Source organism: Labrus bergylta, chromosome 20 (genome assembly GCF_963930695.1).
Source record: "Labrus bergylta chromosome 20, fLabBer1.1, whole genome shotgun sequence".
Classification (NCBI taxonomy): domain Eukaryota; kingdom Metazoa; phylum Chordata; class Actinopteri; order Labriformes; family Labridae; genus Labrus; species Labrus bergylta.
In genome coordinates this window covers 9,169,305-9,197,181 of record NC_089214.1, presented here as the reverse complement: position 1 = coordinate 9,197,181, position 27,877 = coordinate 9,169,305, and the positions used below count along the sequence as shown (strand labels likewise).

The window sequence follows — 27,877 nt, the reverse complement described above, 5'->3', positions numbered from 1 at the left end:
GACATTTAGACTGACCTGCACTGGCTTTACATGTGGCTCAGTCAGCCTCCTGTTTCAATAAACTAACAGTAATGACCCTCTGTCTTCCACAGTATGAACCAAGGAGGGAATCTACTTTATTTCCATTTTGAGTGTTAACTATATCAGATTTTTTTTCATCCACAGTCCGTCCTGACGAGACTTCGCTGAGACACTCAAACATGTTTTCATTCACAGCTCTGAGTGAAAGGTGCAGCAGTTGACCTCCTCTGAACACTAACTTTTGTTTATTAGGTCTTCTCCTCTCTCTCTTGACTTCTCCTGCAGGAGTTTTCAGTCCGCTGATATTTAAACTTACATGTTTGCGTCTGCATAAATCCACAGTTCTGATTGGCTGGTTTTCAGATCCCTCCTCGGTCTCTCTTCCTCTTTTATTAGAATAGAAGTTAACTGTCCTGCTTCTCTCTCTCATCCTCCTTCACTCTCTTCTATCTCCATCTTTTTCTATCCTTGGATCCTATCTTTTCCCTCTCCTCTCTCTCTCTCTCATCTTTTCTCTCTCTCGCTCTTTCTCTCTCTCTCTCTCGCGCTCTTTCTCTCTCCTCCAGGTCTCATTGGTCAGTTTGGTGGCTAACACGTTGGGTTATTCAGACTTTGCAGCCATCAAGTCCCTGCGGACGCTGCGGGCTCTGCGGCCCCTCAGAGCCCTCTCCAGATTTGAAGGCATGAGGGTAAGAGTCAGTATTAATACACACACACACACACACACACACACACACACACACACACACACACACACAATAAACACACCTGGACACCTAATTCAGTCTCCAGGGGAGCGCTTGGTTTATACCTCCTGAACTAAGTAGACAGGATTAAAACAAAAGTCTTCAGTCCACAGTTTGAAGCGATCCCCTGTTTCCCATTGTCACTGTTAGGTATGGTTCAGCACACATTCTGTACATAACATAATCACATCATAACTTAATTACAACATTAATAACACAAAGAATAAATCAACTTTTGTTAAACATTGAACATGAAATAGATATAATGATGCAAAAATAAGTCTATTTGCAAAGACACATTAATCAAGCGGTCTCTGTTTTGATAATGTATATTTATGTGTGCAGATGTGTTTATATTAAAATGCATCTTCTTTGTTTCATCAGTGTTATCTCACCTGTTGCTTCATCTCCCCGCCCCCTCAGTGTTTGCTGCTCTCTGATTGGTTCATCTCATTGCTTCATGTCCGTGTCTTTGATCTGATTTATTCCTCCTCTGAGGTCTTCTCTTACAGATGTTAAACTGTGAAGTGTTTGTGTGTATTTAAACTTTGCATGAATGTGATCTTTTTTACAAAGTGAAGAAGCTTTTACCCTCCATTCTCTTCTGTAATGTTTATCAGTATTAAGCCACTTTCACACATACACCTCAAAATTATTTCAGGACATTCAGGCTCGGAAATTCCCCAAAAACATGCTTTTCACACGAGCTACTCAGGGCAGAAAATGATGTATCTAACACACTCTCATATCTTGAAATACTCTGACTGGTTTGTTTGGAGGAGTGAGGAGTTCTGGCTCCTGTTTGTGTGTTAAGATCACTCAAACATGAACAGAGATGTTTCCCCATTAGAAACACAACAGCAGAAAACCCCATTCAGATGACTGAGGCGAGCAGTAAAGACTTTAAAGCAGAAAAACTCAACGTAAGTGTGTATTCACACATCGACTCACCCCGACTTAACACAAACTTTTTACTAAAGCTGCTGGGGGGAAGTCAAAGTGAACGAGTTCAGCCATTTGTGTTCCAAGCATGCATGGAAAATGTTGTCAGGAAATGTTCAGGAGTTTGTGTATGTGTGAAAGGTGCTGTTTTATAAAGGTATTATAAGAGTCAGTGTCCTGCAGAGACTTCATGCATCAATAAAAAAAATCCTTTGTGGCTCTTACATACATGTAGAGCTCAAATCATAAATGATCACATGAAAACTAAACTTAAGAAATAATGACATTTAGATTTTTATTCTCACTGCAAAAACAAAAGTTGAACATGTTAATAAAAATAATTATCTGTTAAACACTCAAGTTAAAACTAATTATTAAAGTTACTCTTGTGATCTGAAGCTTGTTCACACATGAGTTCAAAGTTATTAAGTTCATTTATTGACAGCTAATCTGCTGATTTCTTATCAAACTGGACGATCAGCATTTTGTCATCGATCACTTCAGATTCCTCTCAGCAAAAAAAAAAAAAAACAAGGGTTAAAGTTAAGTTTAAGATAGTTAAAGTTTTAATTTGATGCTTGAGGGGAGGTGTGCAGGATGCTGACTCTGGTTCACATCAGGTACAGTACCTGCGTTGCATGCTGGGTAAAAAAAATAATTCAGAGCTCTCACTCGCCCATGATCCTCTCCTCTGTTCTTTGTGTGGCTAATAAGATTAGCGCTCATGTCAATTTTAAAATGCTTCACGCTTTGCACCACGCTGCTCACTCAGCAGGGGATTCTGGGTGGTAGAAGTGCATTGCGGGTATAACGAGGAGGGTTCTTTTAAATGTTTTACTGACATCAGCTGACTCAGCGCACCAACAGGAAGGAAATCGCTGATTCATACAAAGTTTGAAAATACTTCCACATTTTCAGTCTGAGGGAAGAACGACAGAAAAGCATCTTCTCTCTCGTGCTGCTGCTCAACTGTTTCTGAAAGTTGAAGTTATTACACTGCTTCTCTGTATTCAGCTCATGTGGGAGTATCAGGGGGAAATACTTGAAAGGTCTTTGTGTGTAATGAAGCCATCAGGTAGAGCCAACCTTCAGAAAAAAGGCAGAAGAGATTTTTTCCACGACATGTTAGTTTAAAATAAATCTCGCTTGTGTTTCATTGCATGGCTCGGTGCCTAATCTCATTGGGTCTTATTTATAATTGTACATAAACACTTTTCAATCATCTCTGTGCCTATGAAGACATCTTTAAACTTTTATCACAACCAAAACAATCTCACCTGAATTTAACCCTCAAAAAGTTAGGCAAGATTCAATGTATGGTCCAAAAAGAAAAGAAGACATTTTAATACGCAATTTGATTTTACTTATTCCTATTTTTTTTTCTTATTAAAGCAAGAACAGGGTGTACATTGTACTTCAAATGTCATTTGTTTTACATTCGCTTAATTACGAAAAGAAATGGAGGTTTCCCTCATTTCCAATGTCGTCAAGATTGCAAACAAGCAACAACAAAAACACAATTTAATCAATCAGAAAACCAATATAAATCAATGAGAACACTTGTAATTGGAAACAAAGGGTCAAGAGAGTGGCATGGTTGAGGGCAATTAAAATTGCAAAAAGCTGCAGTTCCTCAAATGGCAACTAGAGGTTGGCTTCATGAGGACAAAAAATGCAGTCCCTACAGAAAGTTACTATAATGTAAACAGGTGACTTGTATAAAAATTCAGCCCGCTCTGTTGTGATGAAGAGAGAAATTAGACCTAAAATGTTATCGTGCCAACGTTTTAAGTTTTTTTTATTTCTGCTGTTAAGTTTTAACATTGGGCTCTATGGGTATTGACTCACTTTTGGAGACAGGCTCAAATGGACACTCAAGGAATTGCAGTTTTGGCCCCTTCAGCCCTGGGTTAGCCGTTTAGTGAGAACACAAACACACTCACTCTGGAGTTTATTCTGGCTTCTGATTGTTAGACTGACCACTAACAGACTTCAAGCTTTATGTTTTTCTTTAAGGTACAGTTCTAACATTTCTATTTTAATACACGTCTGTGTCGGTGCAGGTGGTGGTGAACGCTCTGATCGGGGCGATTCCCTCCATCATGAATGTGCTGCTGGTCTGCCTCATCTTCTGGCTCATCTTCAGCATCATGGGTGTCAACCTGTTCGCCGGGAAGTTCGGCCGCTGCGTGAACCGCACGGGGTACATCTACGATAACGGCTTCATCAACAACAAGTCGGAGTGCGAGGCGCTCAATGACACCTCTCAGTACTACTGGACCAAAGTCAAGGTCAACTTCGACAACGTGGGGGCCGGATACCTCGCTCTGCTGCAAGTGGTGAGAGACTGGCTCAGGGGATTATGGGTATTTATAAAGAAGAGGATCAGGACCTCGCTTGAAGTTCATAGATCCAAACTCCTTCAGAAAAACAAACATTTTCAAACTTTCTCGCCTGTTGTCTCGTATTCAGACCTGACAAAGTATGACTTCAGACTTTTCAAATCGTCTTCCTGATGTAGTAATGTTGACGTAATTTTAAACTGTTTATTGAAATGTATTCACAGCTGAATTAAGTTTAAGCTAAACATTATCAAACTCGACACTGATCAGCCTCACATAGCTGTAGTACTGGATGTCAAATTAAACCAGACACAGTTACCTAAAGGAGGTCTTTAATGAACCTTTTCCACTCTTTAAATGGACAATAAGACGCACTTACTGTATCGGTCAAACATTCAAGTTATTTTCATTTGTCATCCATCTGTATTATTCCTTTATAATGTAGTAGAGTAAACCTCTGCAGCTTCTTTGAGATCTAAAAATGGACATCAGCAGGCCTGTCACCGATATATCAATCACAGCAAATGTGGTGACTTTAAAGAATCCAATGGGAAATACTTAAGGAAGCGTTTCGTATTACAGCAAACAAACAAGTATGAAACGTTACATCATCCGAGGATCTTGGACTTGTTAAAAAATCTTCCGCAGCCCTTTTTGAGAGCATCATGACAACATCTTCAGTCATTTTAGTGTCAGGCGGTGATCAGAGAGGAGGCTTTACCGCAGAGTGAATCACAATTCATTAGGAGCCTTTTAGGAGGCTTTTAGTCACTTAAAATCACCTCTGTGCGTAGGCTGAGGCTTCTCCTGCCCCCGCTCGGGAACACAAAGAAATATTATCACTTAACGCGCTGTTTCTACATCTATTAAACACAACAACTTCATCTTTTCAGAACAGTCGATTTCATCAAGACATGACTCAATCTTTTTATTTAATTACAGCTCCAATATTTTCCAGACCAGTAAAGTAGTACTAAATTACAATGTGTGTTTTTAATTAAAAAAACAATAATCATAATAATCATAACGGCACCCTTTAAAACAAGGGAATTAAAAGTGTTTTGACAAACAAGAAAAAGTAAAGAACTCGAACCAAAAAAACATTTAAAAAACACAAAAACAGGCGGCGCAGGTGGCCTAGTGGTTAGTGCGCACACCCCATGTGTAGAGGCTGTGGTCCTCCCAGCGGGCAGCCCGGGTTCAAATTTGACCTGTGCCTCGTTACGGCTGGCATTCCCATCTCTCTTTGTTTTGGATCCAACACAAAATAACTTAGGGTTAACCCTAACACATGATTTGAAAAGGTACATCTGCTCCAAAGGATTCAGTTGCAGCCGTTACAGGTAATCCTCTGGACCTGGGGATATGAAAAAAAATAATAGGGAAAACACTGGCATGTCCCTTTAAATGAAAGATAAATGTGATGTAAATCTGTCAGCACACAGACAAAGAGCTTCCGGAGAAGAAACAAGCACAAAGCGAAAAGTCGTCTCCAGCATGGCGCCTTTAAAACAAATTAAAACCGAGCGTCTCCTCCTCAAGACGTAGGAGGATTGACTTTTCTGCTCCCCTCTGTCTCTTCTTTCTCTCTGTCCATTTACTGTCTGAGCCTTAATTTTCCTCCCACACCTGTTCTTTATCGCCCTCACTTTTGACTTTTCCACTTCTGCGCTCATCCTCCGCCACTCGTCTCCATTTGTCGTGTTAGCTTTAATTTCTTTCCACTGCTGTTCTCTCGCTCTGTCGCCGTCTATTTCTCTCTTTTGTTTTTGCATCTGCTCCCTTTAACCCTTTTCATTTTTCATTTAGCCTTTTTAAAATCCAATACTTAATCAGAATTAGCTGTTATGTTAGAAGAAGGTAAGAAATTTGCAGGGGGTCCACATAATTTATTTTACTCTTATCTGAGGGCATATTTTTAAAAAACGTTTTGTATTTATATCAAATATGTGTTTCCCTCTAAATTAATTTAGTTTTTGCGACAAAAAACTTTTATCTGCTCAATTTATCGACACACGCGCACAGACACAAACACCAGGACTACGCCTCGTGTTTTGAAAAGTTCCACTGGATATTTATTTATTTATAGTTCTGCACAACATCCGTGAACATTAACATTTTTAAAACACAGCCATGAGAAGCTTCAGTTTTGATAGGAGCAAGGCACCTCAATCTTTGCATTAATGAGAGGGATGTACGGGCAGTGGACCTTCTGAGAAACTGATGTGCATCTGCTCTCTTGGTTTTGCTGTGTCTTATCTCTCCACAGTATTCGAGAGGAAGTTTCGTTGTGTTGCACAGAGCCGTAAGGTCCTCTCGCGCTCCTGCACTCTCTCGCCTGTGCTCTCTCTCTCTCTCTCTCTCTCTCTCTCTCTCTCTCTCTCTCGATCTCTCTCTCTCGCTCTCTCATGAATGCAGCAATTTTATGAATAAATGAAAAATTAAATACAAACAGGTACCCGCCCAGGTATCGTCTATGTGTGGGAAACACTGCGTGTTGTGTCATGTCATGTCTTTTCATGTCGCTTTGTGACACAATGTAACATATCATATCGGGTTGTCTTGTGTTGTATCAGTTTTTATATTATGGGATGTGTATAAACAGAGTTGGATTTTAAATTTCTCTTATATTACTATTGCAGTGTAAGATCATTTTAAGCCTTTGACTTTCAGTAATCCATTTACAGGAAATATAATTGACAGTTTAAATTACAGTATGATAAGAAAAACACAAGTAGAATGTTTTGGCTAAATATGGAGCACAGCTCTCAATTTGTGTCTTTTCATCCATTTTCTTTCTCTTTATCATTTAATCTTACTCTCGCTCCTCATGTATTTCCGTTTTTTTCTCTCATACATCCCTCCTTTCTTGTCTCAGTGTCCTCCCTTATTAAACACAACATGAACAAGGAAAATTACAGCCACTGCAACTCCACTTTTCCTCCGCTGAGTCCTCCTCTTTCCGTCTCTACATCACTTAACTTTCTTTCCTTACAGGCTGTCGTTTCCCGCCTTTCTCTTTTTCTTTCTCGCTCTCCGTCGCCCACCACAGGAGTCCTGAGAGCCTCCAATCAATCAGCGTCTGAGAGGCTTTTATTTTTAGAGCGACTCCAGCCAAGTGGGAGGGAAATGTAGAGATGGAGGGAGAGAGAGAGGACGAAAAAGTAGTGTAAGGAAATAAAGGCTTTATACAACAAATGGAAAGAGAAACGGCAAGAAGGGAGAGAGACGAATAAAACAAGATTTAAAAAGATGGAGGGAGCCTGACAGGTGTAAGAGGATGGAGGAAAGTGAAGTGAAAGTAGGGGTTAGAAAAAGGAAAACGACAAAATAGGAAAGGTGAGATTAAAAAAATAATAATTCTGAGGGAGAATAATTCATAGAGGGAAAGAGATGCAGATTCGGGGTCTTCAGACATTTTTATTTTGACACCGGAATTATTCTGTTTGTTTGGATAGTTACTGGGTAGTTTCTAACGTTAAATAAAAAGGTTGTTAGAACAATTTTAAAGATGACAAATCCATCTAGTCTCTCAATACTTAATTAGGGATGGCTGTAGCTCAGTCTTTAGGGACTTGGGTTGGGAACCGGAGGGTGGCCAGTTTAAGTCCTGGTGTGGACCATGTCTGGAAATTGGTCTGGTAGCTGGAGAGGTGCCAGTTCACTTCCTAAACACTGCCGAAGTGCCCATGAGCAAGCCCCCCTGGAAGTCATTTTCTACTAACCGCTCGTCATTTCTTTTCATTTTGATAGGTTTCTCGATGTAAGTTAGTAAATATCAGTTAGTGAATATCTGGTTTAATTAGTTTACAGCCACAACTGTAAACATGTACAGTAAGTTAGAGAGCATAAGCAGGAAGAATTTTGGTTTCAAGGTGCCAAAAAATGCTGTAAATTGCTGTTGTACTGTACGCTGGTAAATCAGGTACACTGCATTTGCCAGATTTTTGAGGTGATGATTGGATAGAAGGACAGAATTATCAGTTTTTTCAGCCCTCTACCAATTTTCTTCATCCATCAGTTTTACCTGCAACATTTTATCAAAGATGCAGGTGAACTCAGATCCCCCGTTTCTTTTTTTTTTTAATGTGTGTCAAGTGTGTTCTGGGTTTCTCTGACGACCTCGATGTGCACATTTCCTGCCCTTTAGTGAATAAGCGAACAAAAAGGACCTCCATGCAGCGTTCCCGTTTCAGCAGAAAATTAGAAGACCTACAGAGAGCGAGAGAGCACCATGGAAACACCGCCGCTCTGTTTTCTCAATGAAAGGCCGACAAGTCTGTATATGGACTTCCTTCCTCAAGTTGGGCAGGGACAGAGGTTTGAGATAAGCAGAAAGATGAAGAAAGAGCAGGTAGAAGGAAGGAGAGAAGATGTGAAGAAGCAGAATTCTTTGGTCTGCGTGGGCGTCTGTAATCTGTCACTCAGACCTGAAATCAGCTTGTCGCCATGGGTTACCACTTGCTATTATAATGGTTTGTCAGTGCGAGGAGGTGTACCCTGTCAAAGATGACCTGCTCTGAGTAAATGTTTTACTGATGAATGTATCTGTGATGTTTCACTGAAAAAAGAGTCTTTGTCAGATCAGACGGGGTGTAAAACCTCTGAAATAGAAATAACATTATAGAAATAACAACAACAGCAAACAGCAGTAAGGCAACAATAGAACAACAACGACTAACCAAAAAAAAAAAAAACTAATAACTGCAACAACAACAAAACGTAAAAAAAAGTTGCTGTTTGCGTTCACAAATACAGCTGTTCCTGCAAATATCCGGAGTGTCAGGAGTTTTCTGACAGTGTGAAAGACCTGTGAGTTTCGAAATTTGTTGTTTATCACAGTTTTTTAAAGTTGGACCTGAGAACCTCTTTGTGTTCCCTAAAAAGTCCTTCAGGGACTTAAAGTTCCTCGAATCCTTGATTTAAGACCAGAAATAACATCTCGTGACCCAGAATAAAATGGCTTTAAATAAAACAAATGGACACAAAAATTATAATTGTTTACTTGTCAATGTTCGTAATATATTATAATTTTTTTGTTATCTTTTTTTCCAAGGCCACGTTCAAGGGCTGGATGGATATCATGTATGCAGCGGTGGACTCAAGATCGGTAAGTTTAAGAAGATTTCTCCTTTTTCTGGATCTGTTTGTCCTCCAGATTAGATCGGATTCAAATTAAAAACTTGAAAATGGATCAAAAAAGAGTTTAAATATGTGTGAACTAGAATTGTAAAGAAAATCCGGTAAGAAGAGGTGTAAGATCAGACGTAACAAGGAATGAAGTCAGGTGTAACTGAATACAGTGGACAAGGTTTCAAACTGAGATTAACTGTTGAACACTGGATTAATGACAAGAATGGACAAGAGTTTGGATGTGATTGGAATAAATAAATAAAGTGAACTTAAATAAAGTAGAATAAGAAGAGATAAGAGACATGAACAGTTTGTATAAAGGGAAACAGGAAGTGTAAATCTGTGTAAATTGACATACTGTATGTGTGTGTTCCTGTCAGGTGGAGGAGCAGCCTATCAAAGAGAGCAATCTGTACATGTACCTCTACTTTGTCATCTTCATCATCTTCGGCTCCTTCTTCACCCTCAACCTCTTCATCGGTGTCATCATCGACAACTTCAACCAGCAGAAAAGAAAGATGAGTACCACAGCAAGAGAGACAGAATAATACAAATGAAATCCTAAACAACACCGCCTGTTTGTTCATTTATTTATCTATATGTGTTTATTGGCTTGAGTCAACATGCGGCAGCTCGGGGAAAATAACAGAGTTTTTTTTTTTTTGCTCTGTTTACTTAGGAGGACAGGACATCTTCATGACGGAGGAGCAGAAGAAATATTACAACGCCATGAAGAAACTGGGATCCAAAAAACCTCAGAAGCCGATCCCCAGACCTCTGGTACCAATGCGCTATAAAAATACACCCATGCATGTATCCAATAAGGGCAAAAAGAGCTTTAAATATCATATTTGTTCAGTTCTAGTCCATATTTATAGAAACATCCAAGACAGTAGAGAAAATGTCAGTCAGAGCAACAGAAGGGGAATCCTTTGAGAGATGTCGAGTGTATAGAACAGACCAACAGAGTAAAGTTACCATGAAGGCAATCAGGATGAGAGAAATAAAACTATATGTTTGAAGATTTGGAGACTGATTTCAACCTTCTTTCAAAAAGTCAAAATGAAGCAATTGCTGATAAATGTAAGTTTGTGTCTTTGCAGAACTCAGTGCAGGGCTTCTTCTTCGACCTGGTGGGGAAGCAGGTGTTCGACATCATCATCATGGTGATGATCCTCTTCAACATGATCACCATGATGGTGGAGACGGACGAGCAGTCGCCTCAGATGGAGAACATCCTGTACAAAATCAACCTGGGTTTCATCATCGTCTTCACCATCGAGTGCCTCATCAAGATCATCGCCCTGCGGTGCTACTTCTTCACTGTCGGCTGGAACATCTTCGACTTCGTGGTCGTCATCCTCTCCATCGTCGGTGAGTTGAAATGCTTCCCGGGGGAGGGGGGAGGGGGTCGAGAGTCAAACGCTCTTCAGGAACGAACAGATCATCATACTGACTATTTTAGAAGTTTCACAAAGGATGTTTTATAAGAAACCACAACAGAAGAGGAATTTAAAAAATCTGACGACAATGAAGAAGAAATAAATGTCTTATTGAACTGTTGGCGACACGACTCAGCACTGCCCCCTATGATTTCCGGTGGGATTGCAACGTGTAGTTTGTATCAGCAAGCTTTAAGAAAACGTGCTGAAATACAAACAAAATGAATTCAGAGTACGGACAGAAGGTTCCGTCTATAACTGTATGTGTATTGGACATGAACACAACTGAGCTTTTAGGGCTTCCGTAGATGTTCCAAACAAGGGCCAGGTTTAAAAACAACATTATCCTTAAATCTCAAATTTGTAATTTTCTCAACACTTATCTTTTACTGATTGAGGCCTCAAGGACATTTGTAGCTCTCACATTGAGGTGCAGCACGCTAACAGGAGTCACAATGTTCATTTAACTGGTTATGATTCACCACCTTGCACGCTAAAGATGTGTCATGCATACAGAGAAAGCGTTCCGGATTCAGCAGCCGGGATCTAACATTAAAATGTGACTGCTGCGAAAATATCTCAAACGTATCAATCTGTACGCCTAAATTATAGAAGATCACGTCATGTACTGTATGTGTGTGTTTATTTGAGTGTGTGTGTGTGTGTGTGTGTGTGTGTGTACTGTCTGCCTGACAGTTATCTGTCAACAAACTGACCATCCGGGCGGCCTTGATGTTTTACTCGCATCAAGGTCCTGTGTGGTCATATACACCAACACACACACACTTCAAACACTCATGACAGAACAGTCTACAGAGGCAGCACAGAGCAACCTTAGCAGGTAATTTAGCTATCAGTGTTGTGAAAGGATTGTGTGTGTATGTGTATGTGTGTAATTAAGTGTGTGCATGTGTGTGTGTGTGTGTGGATGCGTGTTATGCCCACACGCTCAGACGAGGCTGTCTGGGGGGAGGTGAAGGTAACAGCAGCAATCAGAGCTGCCAGAGGGCGGTCCCTGGAGACAAATCAAACATGATTGACCTGTTACATCAGCTGTGTGTGTGTGTGTGTGTGTGTGTGTGTGTGTGAGAGAGAGAGAGAGAGAGAGAGAGAGAGAGAGAGAGAGAGAGAGACATGTCAGGATGGGGGGCAGTTGAGTTGATGTACGATGTGATGGTGATTCCCTCTCGACTCCCCCCCGCTCATCCCTTCCATCACCCATAACTCAACACAGAGAGACGGGTGAGAGGTGTGTGTGTTCATATGTGTGTGTGGTCAGATGTGGTGGGGGTCTGGTGGTGACAGGCCAGCTCCTCTTTGACTTTATCATTCCGGGATAACAAGGAAAAGACGGATGAATTACAGTGTTTGACTTGCTGTTGGAGGGGAACGACAGCTCAGCCCTCCAGAACCAATTTCTCATGTTGTAATCACAGCAGACCTGCCACATAAAGACTGAAACATCCAAACGGAAAGCTTTTAGATGATGTTACTCACAGGAATGTCCTCAAATACAAGAAAATCTTGATCCTGTAATAGTCCTTAGCTTATCGATTGTAGGTGATTTAAGTGAAAAATACTGCAGATAGTTTCTCCTGTGTCAGCGTCTCTGCAGATGAAACCCGTCCTGCAGGATGAGCCCATGAAATCACATTAACACAAAGATCAATTTTTATTAATGATTATCATCCTAAAGAGTTAGAGACGTTAGAGATGTCTGAATATATAGAATAGTCCATCACTTGTGCTTTTTAAAAGTTGATAAGAAGCTGGTGGCTCTTTAGCATTGATTGTATATAAAGGTGGACAATGTGTCTACAGATCCTCCTTTTGTCCAAAAGTGAATCCAAAATACCCCCACAACTAATCTCATTTGAAAAAATTAACACTAGGACATAAATCATCATAAGAACATAATGATAATGACAGAAATCATGTGTCAGTAATATATATCTCAAGTGTATTTTGATCTGATAGTTTATGTCTCATATGTTAACATAGAGGAGGCGGAGCTTATGAGCTAAACTGCAGCCATTCAGTTGGGGAAGTTCCAAATGTTTTGGTTTCAATTTCTCTCTTTTAGGAGGTGTCATATTGTCCATCTTTTTATACAGTCTATGGTTTAACTCATTAGGGAATTATATATTAATAAGTGTATTTTTCTTTAACTGACGGGGCTCACAATTTGCAGGTATGATCATTTTAGTGTGGAGTGTGGAAGAACCCAAGAGTTTTACCATGAAACATATTTATTGTGTTTGTCTGTTTGTCTGCTGAGCCTGCAGTTAAAACATTAAGTCTTAGAAAGTCTTAAAATGTGTGAATGAACACAGACATTAGTGAGATTTTTTAACATTCGAGTGATCTTCTTTGCTGTAGCAAAACAGTAGCCTAGTAGGAGGTGGCAGATAAAGTATATATATATTAATACTATGTTAGGCTACTTTTTGGAGAAGAAAAAACAAGTAACATTTTCTAGAGGCTAATAACCTCTATTGGCTGCCGTCTTCAAATAACGTAAATTCAGGAAGTGTAAGCAGCGTTTCTGAACAACTATAGACAGATGCAAAATCTTACATTTATACATCTGAATATCAGCAGGTCTTGAAGATTAAAATGTGTGATAGAAACACTGTATAAAACACTGTATTTTTTTCTCTTTTCCAGGTATCGTTCTGGCAGACATCATCGAGAAGTACTTTGTGTCACCAACACTGTTCAGAGTGATTCGACTGGCCCGTATTGGTCGGATTCTGCGTCTCATAAGAGGCGCGAAGGGCATCCGGACGTTACTGTTTGCCCTTATGATGTCCCTTCCTGCTCTCTTCAACATCGGGCTCCTTCTCTTCCTGGTCATGTTCATCTACGCCATCTTCGGCATGGCTAACTTCGCCTATGTGAAACGACAAGCGGGTATCGACGACATGTTCAACTTTGAGACATTTGGGAACAGTATGATCTGCTTGTTCCAGATCACCACCTCTGCAGGCTGGGACAGTTTGCTCAGTCCCATTCTCAACAACTCCCCTGAGGAGTGCAACCCCAACATCCCGCACACCGGCACCACCGTGCGGGGGAACTGCGGGAATCCATCAGTGGGCATCACCTTCTTTGTCACCTATATCATCATCTCCTTCCTCATAGTGGTGAACATGTACATCGCCATCATCCTTGAGAACTTTAGCGTTGCCACAGAGGAGAGCACGGAGCCGCTGAGCGAGGACGACTTTGAGATGTTCTACGAGGTTTGGGAGAAGTTTGACCCAGAGGCCACACAGTTCATTGAGTACGCTAAACTATCAGACTTTGCCGACTCGCTTTCAGAGCCGCTTCGCATTTCCAAGCCTAATAAGATCAAACTGATCTCCATGGACCTGCCGATGGTCAGCGGGGATAAGATCCACTGCTTGGACATCCTCTTTGCCTTCACAAAGCGAGTCCTGGGCGAGTCGGGCGAGATGGACGCCCTAAAGCAGCAGATGGAGGAGAAGTTCATGATGGCCAATCCGTCCAAGATTTCCTATGAGCCGATAACGACGACCCTGAGGAGAAAACAGGAAGAAGTCTCCGCCACAGTGATCCAGAGGTGTTACCGGAGGCACCTGATTAGGCGGCAGATGAAGGCCGCTTCCTACTTGTACCGCCAGATCACCACACCCCGGCATGTGGGAGCTGAAGCGGACGATGGCGGCGAGGAAGCATTCAGTGAGGACGCTCCAGAGAAAGAAGGGCTGATCGCCACCATGATGAGGGAAAACTATGGGTCTAGTTTGTTGGGGATTGAGCGCTCGGAGACTCTTTCCTCCACCTCGTCCCCGCCGTCCTACGACAGCGTTACTCGAGCCACATCTGAGATATTTCACCCGCTTGCAGTAAAAACAGAAACAATAACTGTAGAGACTGCAGGCGGTGAACCAAGTGAACAGTCGCCGTCAGTGGTCACCCCTGACAGACAGCAGGGAACTGTACCATAACGGGAACCAAAAAGCAAAAAAAACAAAAAAAAAACAAATGAGGATGTCCTTGTTTTGGGTTAAGCCTGTTTGTTCTTTTGTTTACTGAATGTACCATAGCTGAGGAACGCTGAAGAACGCTGAGGAACGAAGCGGCAAAGTGAAGCTATGACGACTGCAGGAGGCGGAGAGTGAAGGAGCAAGTGAAGCGGAATATTTACTACCTTTAATGTCGTTTCCTGTTCCCTGTGGAGATCCCTGGACTGAACTCAACAGCATTTTTGGAGTTTCTTCTTAAAGGGAAGCAGAAAAACTGCAATAACAGAGGGGAAATCCCATCTGTCAAATCTACCCTGCCTTTGTTGGAGTGAAAGACAGAAGTGTAGATCCCTTTGACCTTTTTGGGTCTCTGGTGCGAACCGGAGCAAAGGGTTCGCAACACAGACAGACTTCTGACCTCGGCCATGGTGGGTCAGAGGGATCAGAACAACTATATCAGATTTATCCATCATTTATTGGCCTGGGGGGTTTGCGTCTCCCACAGTTGATCAATATTCTCAGAGTACGCCTGTCTGTAAGAGTACGCTGTTCCTAGCGGTGTTTCTCGACACATTAACAGTCGGCAGCTTTCCGACTGACCGAGACTCGAGAGAGGAGGGAAATAACGACAACGTGGTTTAAAAAAATGTTTTCGTAGTAAAAAGTATAACTTTGTTGATGTTACCAGTCTTTTAATAGCGGTGCGATTATTACTATTTTTTATATTTTTTAGAGTAAGTTGATGATAAAATGAGCAGTCTCTCTCTTTGGGCTTATGAGCAGTACGAGCTGAGAGAAATTGGCTGAACCACCATGGTCGTGATTGGTGAGAGGAGAGGGTGCAGCACGGGGGGAAAAAAGCTAAAAAACCTGAAAACAACTTCATCTTTTTTGGTTGCTGTTTTTCACTCTTGAGTTTACATGTGCTGTCACGTTATGACACCTGGACAAAGACGCATAGAAAAAGGACCTGGGATACATTTATTTTTCCTCTGAAAACCTTTGAGATAACACCAAAAACAAATAAGTGCACAATGAGATTTTATACAGAGTCCCGGACTCTTTACATGTGTTTTTGCCCGGGTTGTCAACATCCCAGTGTCCATCACTTCTTTTGGCCAGTGGGTGATTTGTCTCTAAGTCCTTTGCTTCCCTTTGCTTTATGAACAAACTAGGACAGACGACTCGTAATCCTGCTGGGTTTTGTTTTAACAATGCATGAGGATAAAGTAGAGGAAACAGGCTTGTTGTCAAGGCTGATCATTTATTTATCGATAACGTATGACTAGCGTATGAAAAAGAAGTGTTGAAATGTGTCGTTAAAAGTCAAGTTTATCTTTAAGTTGAATCTTTATTTCCTTTAATCCAAACCCAACTCATTTTCCCACTCATCTATTTATGCAGCTATATTCATATCATAATAACCTTAAGGCATCAATACCTCAGGTTAGTTTACCTTTCAAAGCAGGATAAAGGATCAGACTGCAATAAGTGTGCAATAAACCATCACTCTTTGCATTTTAAGGCTTTTATCAAAAGAGATACCTTAATGTGGACATCTCTGTGCTCTTGCTGGAATTACTTTTGTTACTTGGTTACGTTTTTTTTTTTTAAATGCCATTTAGAAAAAAATATCCCTAGATAAGGGTATATATTGTCATTGTATGAAGTGTCCTATATATTTTTTTTTACTTTTTTATTTATGAACATGGAACGTGAACGACATTAGGCAGAAAGCAAATAAACAGATAACAAGAGAAGTGTCCAAAATTAACACAAAGGAGAATTGATTGGTTACCTATTAGAAAAAATCTTAAATTGGAAGACGCAGTGGTAATAAAAGAACACTCTCATGGGTTAAATAAACGTCATTTCTTCCCATTGCTGACTTTGTGACAAATCACCCGCTGTCATGTTCTATCCGTCTGGTCGGTGGAGTTTGGCCAAACACACACAAGATCTCAAACCAGAGTCTTGAAGCTGAAAAGTTTTAAGATCTTTGAGGCGTAGTCCAGCCCTGACCGGAGTGCGACAATCAAATCAGTTCATCTACATCAGGATTTTTCTCTTTTTAGTTTTATGAGAAGCTCATGCTGAGCTTTGTGATTCAGACTTGGAGGACATCAGTGTCCTGGAAAAACCTCTTCTCACATCAGCTGCTTATTACTGTCTGCTGTTTCTCTGAGCAGAGTTTAATGCAGAATATTCTTCTTCTTCTTCTTCTTTGGTGGTTTTTAAAAGCTGTATCCAAAATGTTGCATAAATGCCAACTTCTATAAACTATAAAATACTAACAATATTCATTACCGAACCTGATTCCTAAATATGAAATTACTTAGAATCAGCTTACAAATTTCTATTCAGAGTTAAAGTTACCAAAAGTTGCCCTGTGAGTCCTGAGGACAGCAGGATGGTGTTGGGAGTCACATTTAGAGAAGCAGAAAATATTTCATGCTGTTACACAAACAGCATTTTTAAGTAGAATCAAATGAAAGTTGTTTTTGGACTTTAAAGGTTGTATTGAGGATCAGAAGATGATAGACTGTTAACAGAAGAATACATAATGGTGTGTTTGGACTTAAAGTGAATCGTATACTGACGATTCTCGTAACTGCAGGATTATTGGTCTTTAATCACCTCCTTCACCATTAACTGTGTCTACTACTATTAGCATTCAGCCTCACCTCCCAAGCACCTTACCATCTATAAAGGGACAATTCATGTGTCGTCAGGTGTGTCTGCACTCGGGCAACACTTGTAAAATCGTCTTTTATGAATGGAGTTTGGATTCACAACTTTTGGTGCAAGCTCAGGAAATGTTGTGACAGGTGAATTTCTTTCTTGAATTGAACTTTCTCAAATTTGCAAAAACTGCTTGACGTGAATTTTCATCCCCTGGTGAAAATAAATGTCTTTGCATTGACTTTGAATGCAAAACCCTCGCTAAGATGTTGCATCACTTTTGGTCTAAACACAGCTGATCATGCGATAAAAGATTCTTTGAATTAAGAACTTCAATTTTAAAAAAAAATGTCTCTTTTGAACAAAGTATACAAACTAGTTTGAATGTAAAAAAATGGCTGCAGCTGGGCAGGTTTTTCCAGGACACTGGTGTGATGTGTCTCAAAGCGTTTTGTGTTTTGTTTCCTTAGAAATGATTGAAGAGTTTCAATTCAAGTTTGAAGAGATACATTGTTGAATTACCTTTGATTCATATGCTGAGGTTATTTTAAATTAGAAAAACAAAAAGGATTAGAGATTTTTTTTTTCTTTGGCAGTAAACTTAAGGTTTACACGTCCATGTTTTCAAGAATGCAAAACAAAATTATTTTAGCCTTTGAATCACACTTTCAGGATTTGGCAAACAATAGGACCTTATTCAGTTTAAACGGAGACTCTTGAAATCATAACTTTTAAAAATGTATTTATTTATTTATTAACTTGCTTTATTTTTATTAAAATTGTTTTTTTGTTTTTTTTTTACTTTTGCACGTGTACGCTGCGTCCTGGAGGCCGAAAGAAACGGCTCTTTATCCATTTTGCACAGAGAAACAAAAAAAAGCAAACAAAAATAAATCGCGTCTAGCAATAACTGTTTGCGAAAACCTTTTAAGTGAGTTTGGTGACATTTTAGTTAACACAAGCTTTTTCTCCCTGTATGAACCTAAACAACCTAAAAATGCACAATTACAAGCGGAGCGTTTGGTGAAATCGTATGAATTCTGGTTTCCCTGATGCAGCGCTGGCAGTATTATTGTGGCTCTACAGGTAAAGAGGGGAATACAGCGGCATGAAGCAGCTGTGAAGCAGTGTCTCTGCTCCTTTTTATCAAGATGAAGTGTCAAAGTGTGCGTGTACAGCGTTTGTTCAGTCTGCTTTGATCTCAATATTTCGAACAACCTCTCTCTCTCTCTCTCTCTGTCTCTGTTGTCGTGGTCACCCGGGGGACCTTTACTTAACGCTTTACTAGACTCATTTAGAAAAGGAAAAAAGAAAAAAAAACTTTACTGGCACCGTCTGGACTCTATTTCTACTAGATTCTATTGAGAATAGAAAACCATATAAACTAGGTCAATACTTAAGACACTGCTGAACTCTGCTGCGAGGCGTATTTCAGGTTGCAGTTGTGCTGAAGGGCTGTTTTCAGTAGCAATAGACCCAGAGTGTGCCTGCTACACATGAACCCCAAAACTCCAAGCCATGCTTTCCCCATTGGTTGATTGATAACATGCTTGATTGACGGACTGATTGATTCTTTGAATTCTTGACTGGCAGATCGAGTGATTATTTGATTGGTTAAACATTTGGTTGGTTGATTGATGGATTGATTATTATGCTTTTTGATAATGAAAGAGGCTCACCTACCCCCCCTCCATCGACAAGCTGACTCTTCCTCCACTATTCATACAGAACAGCACAGAGTTGATTGGCTGTTATTCTATCTTTTAAGTTTTTAACAGCCCAAGAGGTTTAGATTTCCTGGAGTTTGCAGAAAGACATGCATTGATAGATGTCTTTGCTACCACAGTGCCCTATGGGGGAAATGTTTTTGGGAAACCAAAGGGGATTTTTGTTGCTGCACTGTGTTTGTAACGTCTCTGTATCCAACCACAGCATGTGTAGAAAGCTAGATGACATGACAGTTCTCAAAGAGTGAAGCCAAAATATTTCACTTGTGCCCCTGGTGGCAGGCTACAGTACAGGTTATGAAGAACGCCTCTATGTTAACAGATGGGACATGGGTCTAATAAGAAAATAAAAATACCAGTCAAACACATTTTTCTCAAGTGCAAGTTGGCAGTTATATTTTGGCTTCTCTTTGAGTTTCATAAGAAGAATTCTGAGACATGTTGTCCATCCTTATATACAGTCAATGTTACCAAACCTCCTTCTACATCTCTGCTTTACAGTAGCAATACTCGAGCAAATAAAGAGGGAAAAAAGGACCTCATACTGACATTTCTATGAATTTGAACCTCTGACCCTGGTTTGTGCTTAGCACAAAAGCACAGTCAAACATTTCGCTCAGTAATATGACAGTAAAAACAATTGGACACCTTTGAAAGTAATACCAAACATGTCCAAGCATTAAGAAAACCCCCAGCTGAAAAAGTTGGAGGAAAATAGCTGCTTTCTCTCCTCTTGTGCTTTGAAAAACTTGAAATTGTACTCAAAAATAAAAACATGATTTAACTGAGAGAAATCCTACTTTGCTCTGAGCTGTAGGTCAGTTCATATGTTGCTCCCAAGGGGTTTGGAAGAGTCCGTTTTCAGACCAGGGGGGGGTGTATAAAGACAAACTCAGACTGAGAATCTCTGCTCCTTCCTGCCTTCTTTTCCCCATTTCAAAACCAAAAGCTGCTGTCATCCTGGAAACAAAACGACAAACATTGACGTACCAACAAGGAGGAGATGCACAGATAACAAGTGGTTTCATTGTTCATTATTATTACTATTGTTACTATTAACTGTGTGATAAATGCAATACATCAGTTATGTAAACAGGCAGTGAGTGATGCTGTATCTTATTTACAGTGAGGATAATAATAACAAAGATGTTCTGACTTCTTTCGTCGTCATTCATTTGGTTTTTCCAGGCCTCCTCTCACTGCTTTAAATCACTGCCGCCCCGTTTACACCGCAACTGGTTTCACAACGGTCTTCAAGCTTCATATCAGTCCCCCCAGAAACGTATATCTCGAGAAAGTTGCCTTTTTCAGGAATGAAAGGGGAGGAATCTGTAAATGTTTCCCTCCTGACACCTGACGAACAGTTGTTGAAATTGAAAAAACTTCTCTCATCAATATCAATTTGAGGACAAATTGAGTCTGCTGACAGTTCTTCCAAAACACATTTAGTTTGAACACATTAAGTCAGAGATAAGAGGTGTCTTGATGCAGGAATTTTTATATGTTTTTGCTGGGAAAAAGATACATGTTAGAGTTAGAGAAAGAAACCTTGTAACTCCAAAGATTTAAGTTGTGAAAGATTTGGTAAATATGCAAAGAAAAGGAAAGAAAGTGGCATTTGTTAGTCCACAATTCCAATTATTTTAACTGACACAATTTTTAATGTCAATTTAAAAAAAAACAACAATGAGAGAGAAACAAGTTACATGGTTTTCCTCTGACCTCGGCGATACTCTCGCTGTGCAACCATCAACAAATCGTGTCGCCGGTGAAACCTCGGTGTAAAGGAGGCGAAAGCTGTGCCTCAGTGACCCCACTTTGGTGTTTTAGAGACAATAATAATAATTACGACAATATTATATGAATATATATATATATAAATATATATATATATATATATATATATATACTTTTTAGTACTTTGAGTTGAAATACTTTTTAGTATTTTGCAAATACATGTCTCTGTATATAAAACAAAAGCCTCCTGTAATAAACAAGACAAAAATTTAATACTGAATCTGTTGTGATGGTTTTCTGTATTTCTCTGTTTATTTCTCCTGTGAATTTGATCCCTCAGATTATCTAACGAAAAAACAGCCTTAAAATGAAGGTCAGGATCTCTGTGGTTTTTCAATCCATACTCAAAGGTTTTATTTTATTTTTTGTCTGACTTCTAAAATCTGTTTGCACTATAATACGAAAGAGTGCAATGGATTTTAAGTACTTCCACATTAAGCCTCGCCAGACACCACTGGATCAATTTGGAGATTTAAATTAGTCTGGAATAGCTGTTTACTATTTCCAATAAATAACTCCAGTTGCAATAACATGGCTGTACGAACAATTCGAGTTAGCACATTTCAACTGGTTGGTGAATTAAACTTTACAAAATCTGGCTGAATACAGATTTTGCTGGTTGGACTTGAACCAGAGCCACCTGCCTGGAGGGCTAGACTCTGTATATGGGGTGCAACCTAACCGCTAGGCCATCAGCACCCCAATTCAGGTGTTTTAAAAAAGAGCAAGACCATGTTTCAAGCAGAAGTTTCATCGCTCTCTTTGAAGTACTTAGAATTACAAACCTAACACACTAGATGATGTGAAGGAAAGGAGTGGTCAAAGTAGGGACAATTTAGAGGAAAGTCTTTACGTTTTTCTGCAGGTTTTTAAGAACGGTTTTCATTTAGTTTGCTGTAATGTGACATTAACCTGTCTACATCTTCTTCCCCCTCTGGATTGATATCTACACAGCAGGGTGGCAGGTTTTGAGTGTTTTCTCTTTTTTTTGTCATGTCAGCATATATGAGCGGTGCATCACGGCTCAAAAAGACAGGTTTATGGCGTCTGGTATGTCTCATTGCATTCTGGGTAAGCTTTGACCCGAGGCAGATTGCGTTTGCACACAACCTTGACTCCTCATGCTCGTCTGCATCCGTCTTTGTGTAATTTCATCCCTCCATCGCACGCTGGACGTGGGTTCTCCTCGCCAACACTGCCCGTTTGTGTCATGAAGCCGAACTCATGATGTAATGCCGCCTGAGTCTGTGTGTGTGTGTGTGTGTGTGTGTGTGTGTGTGTGTGTGTGTGTGTGTGTGTGTGTGTGTGTGTGTGTGTGTCAGTCAGAGAAGATTGAGGTTGACACTTGAAAAAACCCTACTGTTTTGTTGCTCTCTTCCTCTTCGTGTCGCCTCTGCTTTATTTCCTTCTTCTCCTCTTCCTTCATGCTGATTTTCACAGTAAGTCAATATGCTACGATTTCTTTCTTTGACAGCCAAAGCACTCCCTATCTGGATTAATCCGCCACTGGAAGTAGTCCCTAATAAAAGCCCTGTTAACATTTACATGTCATTTGAGTAAAAGTTTACAGAAGTTAAACTAAATCAAGTAAAAACATAAAAAACAAAATCTCCACAAACACAGATTTATGTATTATGTATGTAAAGATATAATATATGAATATATAAATTAATCAGGAACTATCAGATTTTATCCTCCCATTTGAGACAGATGATTTGCTGATGTGATTTATTTCTTGTTGCTAGAATAATTAATAACTTGGCTTCAATATTTTGATGATGGAGTTTGACTGAAACACAGTCAGTATATACACATTTTTTCAAAGATTTATTTTGGGGCGTTTTGTGCCTTTAATGGAGAGATAGGACAGTGGATAGAGTCGGAAATCAGGGAGAGAGAGAGAGTGGGGAATGACATGCAGGAAATGAGCCGCAGGTCGGATTTGAACCTGGGCCGCCCGCTTGGGGGGCTACAGCCTTCATACATGGGGCGCACGCAATAACCACTGCGCCCCCACAGTCAGTATATTAACATACAGTTAAAAAAAATGTTAGTTAATTGTGTCAGTCCAACTAAAACTTGACATGAAAACCTTTTTTAAAAAGTCAGAGAGAAATTGCGTTAAATAGAAATTTTCAAAGTCAGACTTACACACACAGATAATGCAGTCGGCGATTGATTTACACTTGCATGTGTTCACTCTAGTCAGACAAAGACTGGACTAAGCAGTCTGGCGTTCACAGTCCTCAGGCCAGGCTTTGACCTGGAAGTTGAACTGTATAAATGCGTTTGGTAGCATAACAGAAGTCGCGTTGTCGTCTGCCGTCAGATATCACCATGGAGGCTAGCAGGCATCGTATTTGAACCAAAATTAAAGCGTAGAGAATGTACAAAGTGTACAGAGCTGAAAAGTTGTTCATGTTTTCACCATTTCATTAAATGCTCTTTCTCAGACTCAGGCATGCATGTTGGCTCGAAACGTCTTTTGTTTCTAAATAGTGACTAGCTGAATGGGGTCATATCGCCACCTACTGTAGCGGAGTCTGACTTTTTCCATCAAGAAATCGAGGCACCCTCAGCGTACACTATATGTATACTATAGGACAAGGACAGTATTCCAACTAAATGACCTAATCAAGCTGTAACCGTAGCTCGACTTAACTGTGCATGTAAACATACTGACAGTCTGTCCTCTGAACTGCTTCGATGCCCTTGAGCAAAGCGCTGAACAGAGAGAAAAGTGTTTGTTTGTGTGAGTTGTTTACATGGTTATGTAACCACACTCACACACACACACACACTCAGCAGAGGGGGTTCCTGTGTTCCTCAGCATATGTTAAATGGAGCTTCCCCATCTGTCTGTCTGCCAAAAATCAAGCTCGACTCTCTTAAAGGAACAGTTCACTCCAATAGATTCATATTTCAGACATTTATGCTGAGGTTCAGTAATCATTTAATATTATTTTGAGGGACTGCCAACTACTAAAAACTGCAGGATTTGTTTTTTCTTATACTGTAAAATAAATTGAAGAATCTGAAGCTCGTAGTTCTTTCTTTGTATTCTCTTTTAACTGAATCCAAGCAGCAACCTCTGGTGTTTAAAAATGAAGCCAAGAGTAACTGCAGCTCATTAAGTGTCCACCAGAGGCTGGCTTCAAAAGCCAAGAAAACTCCATTGGGTCCCATTTTACAATGTCCCTTTTTACTAACGTGGCCCACTGCCCCGTATAAACCGTTACATCTAGTGTTTTGACCTAAATTGATTTGTCTGAACAGATGTTTGTCAGGATTCTAAATCTGTCGAAAGTTTGATGGAGATTAATTTCCAACGCAGAGCCCACCATCATATGGCTTCAAAACACCTCTTCAGAAACCAACGGGTGACATCACTGAGACTACATATGTTTCCTGATTCAGGTGTAATATCCTTTGAAGGAGCCAGACTCTGTAGCCCGTGTAGACTGCTCAGACAAAATTAAAATGAGACGACCTGGTCCACACAGGATTTCCTGTTTGCGTCACCAGCTGTACAGCTCACCTTTTTGTCAGCTGAACCAGAACTACATAAAATAATCAACGTCACATATGTGAGGCGATGCCTGCAAGCTAGTTCAGGCAGGCAACTGGACTTGCACTTCTACCATTACCCACCTGGAAACACTCCGGTACCTGTTCTATAGAAGCTGCAAGTTGTCCAATCTCTCCATACCTGCTCTTTCTTTGGCAGCTCTGACCTTCACCAATGCTTTGCTCTTACCTACAGACCCACCACCAGCGCAGCATCCAACTGCAGAAGATATCTCCCAAGGGGGGAGAAGGGGAATGGTTTGTGGGCCCAGTCGCCCGGGCAGGCCCATTAGAGTTAGGTAAAACATGGTCCACCTAAGCAATCATAACCATTTTTTCAACCTAAATAACCATTGCTTTATAACACGATAAAGAAACTTATATTATTCATTGTTGCCTGTTACAACATGTAAATCCCCCAACTTTTTTTCATAAACTCCAAAAGCTGATCAGAGCCAGGCAGGTGAGGCAAATGTTAGCCAGGAGGCTAGCACTAACCCTCCTGATCCAACGTGCATGAAATGATATTGAATGACATCTGTGGAGGTCCCACTTGGTCTTTCATTGGCCCAGTGATTCAAACAGGGGTTTTAAGAGTTTTAAGTTATCACTCCTCAAATCTCTGCATGAAAAAGAATCTGAAAGGATTGATGAGGTCGGACAATGTGCTTACACATTGCTCCAGTCGATATGCCTGAAGGAACCTGATGCAGCCAACATATAACTTCATTTCCATTTTATAGATTAAAATGTTGACAAAATACCAACACATGAAAAGTTCCTCACAGGAGCTGAAAAAGAAGTTTTCAGGATAAGAACATCCTCTTTAGTTCCTTTATAATCCTCTTCTTCTTCTCCTTGGTCCTGGGTGTATTCATTCTGACGGTGGCTCTCGCTGCTCATTAAGATCAAAAGCGACACCACTGCCACACACGCTGCAGAATAAACAAAAGACACACTCACACATACACATAGCCTACTTACAGAGTACAGGCAGGACAGTCGCTGACGCAGCATAAAGGAATGGACATGTGATGTCAGTCGTTTCTTTATGGGCTTAGTCATTAAACACACACACACACACACACACACACACACACACGCACACACACACACACGGACGGCAGTCAGGATTTGTAGACGTTGCTTCATCTTCTCTTCTTTTTTTGACTCCATCATCTCTCGGTCCTCCCCGGTACTTGGGAGTTTCATGAGAGACCTTTACACTGGTTGTGTGTGTGTGTGTGTGTGTGTGTGTGTGTGTGTGTGTTTGTGTGTGTGTGTGTGTGTGTGTGTGTGTGTGTGTGTTCTCCCTCACCGCCAAGTGTTGATGAGGTCCCGTGACAGTCGACAGGAAGAAATGAGTGTGTTCCCTGACCTCACTCTCCAGAGAGATATCAAACTCAGACACACACACGCACCGCCCTGAACGTTGACATTTTCCTGTAAAAAAATACCATTTAAGCATTAAAAAAAAAAAAAGTTAAGCTTTTTTCTTCTGTATTTGGTTTATTTCTTTAGATTTCACCTTTAAAAGTCAAATTTGACTTTTTTCATGTATTTTTTTATATTTTTGTGCTCATGTTACTCTGCATTACTTTGCACTTTTGAAGAAGGTTGATAAACACTTGTCTTACTAAAGTGTATTAACACATTTGAACCGGCCGCCAATTTGAGTCATCTTTCAAATCCTCTCTAAAAACACACTTTCATGTGCAGGAAATAAATGTTTATATAACCTTCAAACTTGAACAAAATGTGCATTCACTGAAAAAGTAAACAGACAAAATGATAATATATGCTAAACTTTACAGTCAACATTTAACTGGTTAACTGAGTTTCCCCTCTGGATGAATCAAGTCTTATCTTATCTTATCTTAGACATTGGAGATGTCCTCCTCTTAAGCATCAGACCTCTGATGCTTCCTCAGTGTACCAGATTTGACAAATTCAAATAGTATCTCGTAAATATAGACGAAATCTGAAGCTTTCTTCCTCATCAAAAAGGTGTGTTTTATTACAGCTTGTTTGAGTTGTACTTGCATTTCTCTCAAATAACCCATCCCTAATTTGTTTCCTTGTTTCTTAAACTGTTGTCCTGATGTTTTATGGAAAGATGTTGACATAAATTCTTCTGTTTGACAGTGTAGGCCGGATAACAACAAACAATCAAATCGATGGAGTTGAGGTGTGATGACAAGACTTTAGTCTGCAGGTTGAGCACAGACAGACAGCTCCTGAGAACATAAAGAAACACACCAACACCGGGTTTAAAAAATAAAAATAAAATAAAAATAAGAGGCGCTGATAGTCTAGCGTTCATGTTGTTCGCCCCATGTACCGAGGATAGTCCTCTTCATTGCAGCCGTGGGTTCAAATCTGACCTCGGCCCATTGCTGCGCATGTTATATTTCCACTCTCTCCTCCCAACATTTCTTAATTAAAGGCATAAAAGACCCCATAAAAAACTTTTTAAAAAAAGAAGGAAGGAACAAAGGAAGAGAGGAAGGGAGGAAGGAAGGAAGGAAGGAAGTAAGGGATGAGAGAAAGAGTTGAATGTCAAGCCTGCACTAATTGTTTCTATTTTAGAGAGCAGAGCTGCTTTCAGACTGATTTAAGGAGAGTCGGCGTAAAAGTGACCTAAAAACAAAGAAGAGAGCCGGCTGACAATCTCTGATAACACACACACACACACACACACACACACACACACACACACACAGACACACACACACACACACACACACACACACACACACACACACACACACATATACACACACACACACACACACACAGAGATAACATTCACATAAATTTGTTCATCACTTTTCCTAATCTTTATCATTATGATAATGTTTTGATGACCAGTTAAACACAAATCACTTAATAACGGTGCTTAAAAGACAGAAAAATAGAATCAGACAGAATAGAAGAGCACAAAAGAGGTAAAATAAACAGGGAGTAAGGAGAAAGAAAAAAAAGGCTGGTTACTTTTTGTCTGTTAAATGTGAGGAGAAGAGGGAAATTAAACAACGAATAAAGGAGAGACAAGAAAACGTTAAATGGATTAAAAACACAATGACTGAAAGGGATAAAGAAAAGACAAAGAGAATAGAACTGTCAAACACCTTATTTCTAGAAAATTCGGATTTATCTATCTGTGGAGTTATGCCGCCTCCTGCTGCACAACCAAGATACTGCAAGAAAGTTTTCTTCGCTCCTTTCATTAGAGATTTGAGAGAGCCAGTCAAACTGAATTAGATAGTTCTTTAAAGTTCTCTTCAGCCACAAAAAAAGAAAAGACAGAGACTTTATTTTACTGTTACTGGCTTTTATTAAATCCGTAAATTAATTTTCTGCACTTTTCTTTAGAAATATCACAGATTGTTTTACACAAAGACAAAGCTTCCTTGACTCGTGTCAGGTTTCCAAGCGTCACAGCAGAGGGCAGAGGTTAGTGAAACAGACGACTGAAGACAAACG

General features: G+C 40.1%; 1 protein-coding gene across 1 annotated transcript in view; it reads left to right on the top strand.

Moving 5' to 3' along the window:
- The window catches only part of LOC109993120 (sodium channel protein type 3 subunit alpha-like), a 137,657-nt gene extending 116,619 nt beyond the window's left edge, over positions 1–21,038 (top strand). The window contains exons 25-31 of the mRNA XM_065948947.1: positions 588–710; positions 3,773–4,048; positions 9,108–9,161; positions 9,565–9,706; positions 9,864–9,964; positions 10,288–10,558; positions 13,294–21,038. Coding sequence (XP_065805019.1) covers positions 588–710; positions 3,773–4,048; positions 9,108–9,161; positions 9,565–9,706; positions 9,864–9,964; positions 10,288–10,558; positions 13,294–14,600 — 2,274 coding nt within the window. The 3' untranslated portion in view covers positions 14,601–21,038. The remainder of the gene's footprint in view (positions 1–587; positions 711–3,772; positions 4,049–9,107; positions 9,162–9,564; positions 9,707–9,863; positions 9,965–10,287; positions 10,559–13,293) is intronic.
- The last annotated feature ends 6,839 nt before the right edge of the window (positions 21,039–27,877 follow it).